Source organism: Oratosquilla oratoria, chromosome 43 (assembly GCF_046742065.1).
Source record: "Oratosquilla oratoria isolate Oo_2021 chromosome 43, ASM4674206v1, whole genome shotgun sequence".
NCBI classification, from domain to species: domain Eukaryota; kingdom Metazoa; phylum Arthropoda; class Malacostraca; order Stomatopoda; family Squillidae; genus Oratosquilla; species Oratosquilla oratoria.
In genome coordinates this window covers 26,036,867-26,047,255 of record NC_134819.1, presented here as the reverse complement: position 1 = coordinate 26,047,255, position 10,389 = coordinate 26,036,867, and the positions used below count along the sequence as shown (strand labels likewise).

General features: G+C 40.0%; 1 protein-coding gene across 1 annotated transcript in view; it reads left to right on the top strand.

The window, feature by feature from the left end:
- Positions 1-3,056: 3,056 nt before the first annotated feature.
- Positions 3,057-10,389, top strand: part of LOC143022019 (alpha-(1,3)-fucosyltransferase C-like) — a 7,749-nt gene continuing 416 nt past the window's right edge. Inside the window, exons 1-2 of the mRNA XM_076179955.1 lie at positions 3,057-3,243; positions 8,877-9,007. Coding sequence (XP_076036070.1) covers positions 8,977-9,007 — 31 coding nt within the window. The 5' untranslated portion in view covers positions 3,057-3,243; positions 8,877-8,976. The remainder of the gene's footprint in view (positions 3,244-8,876; positions 9,008-10,389) is intronic.

Genomic DNA, 10,389 nt, shown 5'->3' with positions numbered 1-10,389 from the left:
GGAAGAAAGCCCTCACCAGACCCGCTTGAATGCAGAAACCCTTTTGTAAAACTCGCGGGTCTACAAAAAGAAGAAACAAAGGAGATGCAGGAGAAGAAGGGTAAGGCAGTGGCTAGATCCCTGCCCACTGGTAAGATTTTGGTTGTGGGGGATAGCCGGGTGAGATATCTAGATCGGGCCTTTTGCAACAAAGATAAGAAGCACAGGACTCAGATGTGCTTCCCCGAGGCGGGGATAGGTGATGCTAGAGGCAGGATTGAAGAGTGCAATGTCGGGGAAGGTGAGAGATCCATTATTTGCTTGAATACAGAAAAGAATGAAATAGGTAAGTTAGAGACTGAGGAATTATTTGCGCGGTTCCGGGATGCACTAGATAAGATTAGGGATAAAGGGGGGACTGCTATTGTATGCGGAATCCTTCCGAAGCGTAAAGTTGGAGGCATGTGGCATTCTAGGACTATTGCAGTGAATTGTAGACTGGCAAATAATTGTAAGGCCAATGGATAGGCATTTATCGACAACTGGGATCGTTTTTACGGCAAGAATTATCATCATAGAAGGAATGGGGTGCATTTGTCACACATAGTATTTCGACTCCTTGCTGAATCCCGTGAGCTAGAAGTAGGCCTCATGCCTTTTTTTCTGGGGATGGGGGTGGGGGGAGTAGATTACGTATATGTATGCATGTATGTATGTATGTATGTATGTATGTATGTATGTATGTATGTATAGATGGATGGATGGATGGATATGGCGGTATTTGCGTTCACATACATTTCTTTCACCATATTTTTCATATTCAGTTTGTATTTAATTCCCACTATCACCAAGCTACTTCATTCAGCTGAGGAAAGCCCCTCCATCACTCAGAGTTAAGATACTGAGTAGCGGTGATGCCCTGAAACCAATGTACACACCTTAGCGTTCACGTGTGTCTTGCACGTCCCTGGTCTGCATCAAGATACTATATGGACCTTGGTCTGGATCACCACTTTTTCTAACCGCTGCGCTGTGTTCGAGATCTCAGTTCTTTCGCTAAGGTGGCGACGTTTGTCCGGAGTTTTTGCTTCATTTAATTCCAGCAGGTTTCGTTCAACATAGGGAGTGTCTCACAAGAGAAGGTGGGGTTGGGGTTGTTTCCACCCAATCAGAGTTCCGCGTTGCTCACCCTCGAGCTGAATGAAGTCATCCGGGTGGTTTATGAACTCACGGTTTGGTCTTGACAGACGCGGGCGGTAATCGGCTCAGAAAGTTTCCCAGCGTGTTCAACATCACAATGACGTACCGGAAGGATTCCGACATCAGAGATCCCTACGGAGCTGTCATACCCCGAGAGGTGCCCCAACGTAAGTGCCCTGAAATGGTCTTTCCTTTCTTTTAACCAGATTGTGTCCTGGAACTGAACTTACATGTTTTTGCTTGCATGCATAAGCACACACGCATGCAAAGACACATGTGAATACGCACGTGCACCCAAAGAGTGTGGCCGTACGACCCAGCTCCGAGGAGTTAAGTGACCCAGTTATAAGTATGAGGTAGTAGAGCGGCGATTGCTGTCCGGTTTGGAAATGTTGATATGTTCAAACGTACTTGAGGAAGATTTGGAGAGAGGAAGGATAAGGAGGCTTAATTAAAAATAGAGAAACGTTGATAAGAGAAGTGGTAGACAAACGAAAGCATGTTATAGTGACAGGATGACAAGTGGAGCATTTACCAGTAAGAAGAAGAAGAAGAAGAAAAACAAAACAAAACAGAGAGCCATGGTTACGTCTGTTTGTGTGCCTGCGTGCGCGCGCGCGCGTGTGTGTATCTTTGTGTGTGTGTGTCTGCGTGTGTGCGCGCGCGTGTGTATGATGGCTTCTTTTGACTCTTTTTCATATTTTGCTTTTTCGATGTTTATACATATACCAAGGGCTGTTTTTCCCCTTACCAGGGGGTAGCCAAAGTCAAAAGGTATCCACTCCCATCCGTTTCATCCCCACCCACTCTCCCCACCCCTCCCTCCTTTGGCTCTGTTTTTCGATATTCAGTGAATATTAATTCGAGGTAGTGAAAATAAAAACCACAAACGGCCATTTCATTTACAAGGGTCTTCAACCTTTTAACCACTTCCATGCAGTTCTATTTAGCTGAAGGGGACCACTTCCATGACCACCAAAGTTCCATGATCTTGTGTGAAGTGACGTCAAGGACACCTCAGTTTGCTCTTTACTTCTTGTCCTTATCGGAGCTTATCATTACCCTCTTCAGAGTTACCAGATAACCTGACCTTTGTCCTTCTCATGACCAGAAAATCCAGTTATCATTACCTAATTTGAATAAAACCAACCTTGATTACTGACCCTTATTAGGCTTTTACACTTCATAAACTCTTTTTCAGCTGAAGAGAACTTCCTCATGTTCAGAGGGCCGAAATCTATCTCGATTGTTTTATTTTTTCTGAAGCAGTTAGAAGGCACGTTTCTCTTCTATGTACCACTGCGCGAGTCTCTTCGACTGGGGTCAAAAGGCTAAGACTTGAGGGACCTGCCCCTCAGTATGGAGGCGTAGTTGTGAGGGGTAGACGAGAGACTAGATTGAGGCATAGAACCCAATTCAGAACAGAACAGGGTCTTCATAAGCTGATACTGAGGTCTTTCCTGACTTTTCACCCCTCGACATTAAGGAGTTTCACACTGGACTAGCTATTTTCCTCCCACATCCTACCTCCAACCTCCGTTTGAATAACAAGAATATAGCTTCGCTTACAGAAGTCTAGACTTCTCTGAGGACATTTCAGCAGTGTCTCTAACATTTGTATAGGTTTACAGTATCTTAGTTCATAATTCAGCTTTCCTATATATGACGGAATGCTCATTTGATATCTGGGGATTTGATAAGATAAAATGCTGTAACCGAAGTCGTTTTCACTCAAACGAACTCTCAACGGTCGGCGATGGTGAACCCCGTGGAATCCCATTGTGATAACCGCTTTAACGTCGATGAACGTTCTTTGGCATTAGTAAGTCAGAAGACAGCCATGAGGCATTCGAGCTGGCTGAAAGGGAGGAGAGGGGAGGGAATGGGTGGGCTCGTCTCTGTAGCCCTACACAAGTGTGTCAGAAACTAAGTGATCGTTCATCATGCCGCAGCTGTTGTGGAGGACTACTGGCAAGCAAAGAACAAATCCTTATTGGTCTCCTGGCTAGTCAGTAACTGCAAAACACCAGGACATAGAGAAGCATACATTGCTCTTCTTAAGAAGTAAGTTTTTTTTTTTCTAAGCGCAACTTGCTGTGTCTTTGACTTGTTTCTTCTTCTTCCTCTTCTTCTTCCTCTTCTTCCCTTATGCTTAACCCATACGACACGAACAGACCACCCAAATCGAGGACAGGGTAGAAATTATATTGTTTACTATGCTGTATTTGTCTAAGAATTTTTTCTTCAATCGTGTTTCGGCAATTATTGTATTCTTCCTATTCATAACACAAAAGGTTACAATGCTTTTAGGAAACTGAATAATTTACATTATTTATCATTCGTTATTCATTATTTATTGTTCATTATTCATTACTTTTTATTCTTATCATTTATGATTTACTATTCATTGTTTATTATTTGTTATCCATTATTCATAATTTTTTTATCTATTTTATTATTTATTATTTGTTATCTGCTATCTATCATTTATTATCTATCATTATTTATTGTTTATTTTTTTTCTACTATTCATTGTTTATTATTTATAATTTATTATTTATTATTCATCATGTATGTATTTATCATGATGGAGTAAAAGGGGCATCGGGAAAGAGGGAAGTGTCTGTAGAAGAAGGGTACCCTATCTGGGGTATTGGCTGCATGTTATTGTGGGATTAAAAACATGCAGCTGATACTATATGGTCTATATGGGGCGCACCTACGGACCAGAGCCACACATAATTTTGTCTGTGGTAGAGGAAATCTCTATTCATAGAGAAATTATAATATTTAATTATACTGAAACTATACATCCATTTTGCTGTCTCCCCACTTTTGTTACCGTCCTGTACCACTTCTCAAAATATTAATTTTCTTATTTCGCCGAACCCTGTGGTGCGGGAAAAGAATACTGTCACCAAATACTCCCATTCGAGTCGAAAAAGGCGAAAATGGACAGGGATAGAACTAGGCATTCTTCTCCCTGTAGTCCCAAGGGGGACATTAAAAGAAGAAGAAGAAGAAGAAGAAGAAGAAGAAGAAATAAATAAATAAATAAATGCAGAAGAGAGCCTGGGAAGAGTTTTCCAACTAGAACCCTAACGTTTTGGTCTTTTATTGTGCATGGATGTGGTATAGATGAGAGTAAAAGGGAAGAAATATTCAGTATCTCTGTGAGAAGAAAGATGAATGTGTTGGCATTGAGTGAAACTAAGTTGAAAGGGAGGGGCAAGTTTGAGTTTGGGAGTGTAGTTGGGTGGGTGTCAGGAGTAAAGAGAGGACGAAGGAGAGAAGGGGTGGCTATACTGGTAAGTGAAGAGATAGGTAAGCGTGTGGTGGAGTGGAAGGAGGTTTCTTCAAGGTTAATGTGGATGAAAGTGAAACTGGGAAGGGAGATGTGGGTTTCTGTAAGTACATATGAACCTGGTTGTGAGAAGAGTGTACAGGAAAGGGAAGCTCTTTTGATAGATTTAAATGAGTGCATAGAGGGCCTAGGGAGAAATGTTAATGTAGTTGTATTGGGAGACCTTAATGCTAGGGTAGGAAATGAACCAATAGATGGTGTGGTTGAGAAGTCTGGAGTTCTAGAAAAAAATCGCACTGGAGAGTTGATGATGGAGATGTACTGTATCTGGAGAGTTGATGATGGAGATGTACTGTATCTGGAGAGCTGATGGTAGCAAATACAGTGTTTAGGAAGAGATTCAAGCATAGATACACATGGGAGAAGTTGGAAGGGTGGTAGATAGGGGTTTATTGGACCATATAGTGGTAACCAGGAGAATAGTAGGAAGAGTTAAGAATGTACATGTTTTAAGGGGACAGAGTGGGGGAATATCAGATAAATTTTTGGTGGAAGATAAGTTGACAGTGGAGGATAGATGGAGAAAGAGGAAAAGGACAGAATGTAGGGAGGTGCTTAGAGTAAGCTGCTTAAATGGGAAGGAAAAGGAGAAAGAGTACGAGAAGAGCCTGAGAGAGGAGTAGGAGGGAGTGAAGGATAGAGTGGAGCTATGAGTGGAGGAGTAATGGGGATGGTTCATTGAGGGAGTCACAAGATGTGCAAAGATGATGTGTGGAACAAGGAGGACGGGAGGAAATAGAAGGAAGGATATTGTGTGGCGGGATGAGGAAGCAAATAAGGCAGTAGAAGAGAAGAAGCAAGCATTCACAGATCGATTAAAGATAGGACGAGAGAATCATATGAGAGGTATAAAGAAAAAAAGATAAATAAAGCAGATAAAAGAGGCAGAGAGGAAAGCAGATGTGAAATGGGGTAAGAGTATGACAGTATTTTTTTAAAGTAATAAAAAGATGTTTTGGAAAGAAATTAAGAGAAGAAGAAAAGACGAATCAAGTAGAGAAGAAAAGTTAAAAGGTGCAGATGGAGAGATGATAATGGGAGACGACATTAAGAGGAAGATGGGCAGAGTATTTTAGGGAGTTGCTAAATGTAAAGGAGGATAGGACAGGAAAGGTAGATGCAATGGGAAGCGCTAAGAAAATGACAGTGATAAGTGAGGATAATGGAAGAGAAATAAGGAAAAATGAGGTAAAGGCAGTTGTTAAGATGATGAGAACAGGTAAGCTACCTGGGTTGGATGGGTGTCATGTAGAATGTCTAAAAAAGATAGGTACAGTGATGGTAGACTGGCTGGTAAAGTTATTTCAAGAATAACAGGTGAAGAAGTTGAAATGTCAATGTAACAAAGTAAATAGAATTAACATAAACCAAAAGAGCGTGTGCATAAAGCAACTAAGAAACGAAAATTAGAATCTAAAGAGGAAATATCAAAAAGATGAATATAGTTTGAGGAGTTTCAATTCTTTATACTGTGACGTTTCCAAACCTTCAAATGGCTGTTTCTCAAAACGTAGACATTTTTCAATCAAAACACACAGAGCTCTAAATTGAAAAAGAAAACAAAATTAACAGACAAGAACAAGTTTTAAAAAATGAGTAAGAAAAGATACAACAGAGGAGTATGATAGACCAAAAAATGCGAAAAACAGAAACCCATTTGAGATGTGTCACTTCTGTGTAATCTTCAAGTATCATTGATGTCGGTGACATATTGTAAAGGGCGCAACCTCGTACATTTAGATTAGTACCAAATATAAAAAGAATCATATAAACCTGTTTTCTAAAAGATAAAATAAGAAAATACAAGAATAGTCAAGAAGCACTTGATATAGCCCATCATTATCCTAAGAGACTGATAACATCAGAATTGAAAGTATTTTTGCAAAGTATAGAAACAACGCGAGAAACATTGGCCTCAAGCTATGAGTACATGGATCTAATCTAGTAATGTAGACACAGCCTTGACATCCCCAAGTAGCCTTCGAATAGATAAAAATCCCATACACGTGATGAAATACAGCGCAGTATAAATATTTAAGCTCCGGTAGCTTAATCAATTATCTTTAATCACTTATTTGTTTTTCCTCATTCTTTTACTCATTTCCTTATGTCTTCTTTATTTTCGATCTGTCCCCGTTGTGAACCAGAAGCTCTGCTGATGGGATAGTCATCTAACTATTATCCATTTTGTATTTTTTTTTTATACAGACACATCAAATCAAATCAAATCAAATCAAATCAAATCAAATTAGCCACTCTGAGTCCACTGCTGAACAAAGGCGTCTTTCATAGCATTCCACGATTCACACGACCGAGCCAACCTCTGCCACGTCACTCCTGCAAACTTCTCAATCTCGCCTTTACACCCTCTATCTGGTCTCCCTCTTCCACAATTCCTATCTCGCGACGTCCGCTCAGTAGCACACTTGCTCTATCACTTATCGGTCGTTCGCACTAACTTACCTGTCCAATTCCACGTCCTCTCTTTTACCGCCTCCACAATATTTTTCACTTTAGTCTGCTCTCTCACCCAACTTATCCTTTTTCGGTAGCAGTTACGACGCTAGATAACCTCTAATCAATCAATCAATTCTCCTTCGGTCCCTCAGCGTTATTCCCGTCATTGATCCCTCCATTTTCCTCTGTGCAGTCTTTAAATTCGTTCCCATCGCCTTCGTCAGTTTCCAAATTTCACACCCGTAGATTATTGCTTGCAGAATGCATTGATTGTAAAATTCACGTTTCAAACATAAAGGTAGAGAGCCTCTCAGGATTTTATGATACCAAACACTTTCCAACCAATTGCAATACGTCTTTTTATTTCATTATCATGATCTTTCGTCACTTTCACCATCTAGCCTAAATAATTATACTCTTCAACTTCTTCAAGACTCTTACCATCGATTATAATCTCTTTACTTTGAACTTTCGTGTTGAACATTACTTTGGTTTTACTCTTAGTTTATTTTTAACCTACTTTGAGAGTTTCCTTGTTGAGATCACTCAGCATATCTTACAAATCTTCTACTCTCTGAAATAAGAATAATGTCATCCGAAAATCTTAGGTGGTTTAGGTATTCGCCATTAATCTTCAAACCTTTCTCTTCCCAACTCAACCTTCCGAAAATCTCTTCCAAGCAAACTGTAAATAACTTGGGTGAAATAGTATCGGCTTACCGCACTCCTTTCTCCATCATGATCTTTTCTGTATCTTTATGTAGTCAAATTATAGCGGTACCTTTCGCATAAATCTTTTCTAAAGCCCTTACGATCTGTTCGTTTGTACCCTGCTTGCATAGTGAGTTTAGTATTGCTATTTGTTCTACCGAGTCAAAGGACTTCTCGTAATCTACGAAAGCTAAACACAGAGGTACATTGTATTCTCTCGTTTTTTTCGATTAGTTGGTTCATTACCTGCAAATGGTCTAGAGTCGAATATCCGCTCCTAAAGCTTACCTGTTCTCCCTGTTGGTTTCCATATAAAACTTGACTTAGTCTATTTGTAAGAATGTTGAAGAATACTATATATACATTTGATAGCAAGCTAATCAGTCGATAGTTACTAAGGTCCCTCTAGTCTCCTTTTTTATGAAGTAGAATAACTATAACATTGCACCACAATTCAGGAATGCTTTCGTGACGTAAGCACTAGGTGTACAACAGAGCTAACATAATATGAACTTCTTTCCCTGTGTCTTCCAAAAGATCTATCGGTATACCTTCTTCCCCAGGTGCTTTTCCCTGTTTCATGTTTTTACAGCAAATTCTACTTCCTCCATTGTAATCTCTGGTACACAACGAACGTCTACAGATTAATTTACTGATTTAACTACTATCTTCGATAAGTAAACTTTGGTAAATTCTTCTACTCTTTTTATCATTCTGTCTGTATTTAAAGATTTCTCCATTTCTATCTTTCAAACATATCATCTGCTGTCTTCCTAAAGCATGTCTGTGTTCAGTCCCTTTAATACACTTTTCCGAATAGTTTCCTCTATATCTTACATATTTCTCCTTCTTTTCTCTGATCTCTGCTTTTGTTGATAAGCTTGTTTAGTTCTACTCTTTCTATTTCGTCTCTCCTGCTTTTAATCTGCATGGTCCTTCTTCTTTTAATTAGGACATTTGTAGCTTTAGAGTATTTATTTTCTCTAATACTTTTTATACTTCCTACTTTCTCTGCCGATTCCCTAATGATATTCACCAAATTCAAATTGATATCTTCGACGGTGTCCTCGTTAGTTTCTAGAGCTTCGAATCTATTTTTAAATTCTGACTGAAATTTGTTATTATATCCTTAACCTTTGTAAGGCTTATTTTTTTTTAACTGCAGACACATACCTGTGGATATTTATGGCAGTTGTGGAAGAAAGAAATGTGGACCAAAAATTGGACCTAAGCGAAACTCATGCGACTTCGTCTACCGTGATTACATGTTTTACCTTGCTTTCGAAAATCAAATATGTAAGTATTCTACTTTGGTGATGTGTTTTTTTCATAAGTAAATCACGGTTTACAAGACTGATACTGGAAAAGGGAGGAGGGAGGAGTAAAGATTTGTATTCGAGTGTGCATTCTCGTTCCGTAGGCCAAAAAGTGGTGATGAGCATACGCTAGGAGGCACGTATATATAGATAAACTCGTCACTTTTGCCCTCTGCGCTTTAGAAATTGTTAGGGCAGGAAAATCATGAACCCGGACAAGCTTCTAAGATGATGCAAGACCAGCACGCTTCCGATTGCGCCATGAGCACTTCAAATGAGACAGAATTCCGTATATCCATTTCTCTTTCCCCTACCGTTTGTTCCTTCGATTGCAAATGCTGTGGTGGCTACCTGACTTTCTTTTAGCGCTGGACTGGTCGGGTGTTGGGCAAACGATACTCAGAGAGAGTAATTCGATCTAGTGTTTTTTGTTTTTTTTTCTTGCGAGAATATCCACCAGGTGTGAAGGTACAGCAGGGGACAGGTGTTGGGGAAGGGGGAATTAATTGGGACTGTACTGACATGGTCTCCGACGTGTACTCATGCCCCAGCCGGTCACCCTTCTTAAGCAACCTACAAACCTGTATGTTTCTTAGTCTCCTCATGATATGTGTAGCAACAGCGCATAATATTGAAGGTGGAGGAAGGAGAAGAGGAATAATGAGAGAATTTTAATGCTTCTACGTTTCGACCCGCAGGTTCTTGATCCAAAAGTTTTGCTATCAAGACCCTGCGGGTCGAAAGGTAGGAGCATTACAACTCTCCCATTATTCCTCGTCTACCTCCTTCACCTTCAGTACTATTTGTCATTATTTACTTTATTCAAAAGCGAATAAGTTGGCATAACTAGTCAAATTATCCATCATGTCATTAACTTATACCAAGACCTTTATGGATTATAACGCTGACCCCTGTGGGACTCCACCAGTAACTTCCCTCCATCCAGATATCCTGTCTTTCACTACTGTCTTCATTGGTTTGTTCTTCAGGAAGTCTTTCATCCATCAGGCATGATGATGTGGCGATGCTCCAACATGGTGAAGAAGAACTTTACAAATTTCGTTCTGGTTAATGCCAGACGATCTTATTCATGTGATGGGTGGGCGGTTCCTTTTCGTTTCGAGGTTACTCCCCAACTGAATAAAATTGCTAGTACCTGCAGGGTGAATATGCATGTTACCATGCAGGAGGGGTAAAGGTGATGGCACACTAGCCTAACATGCTGCTTTCTTTTGCTACTTTGTTTGAATAGAAACAACATCGGTTATATATTCTAGATTTCCGCGAGAACATCTCAACAATGTGTCTAACATTCGTATTCTAGGTCTAACTTCTCTTAGTTCGTCATTCAACTTCTCACTA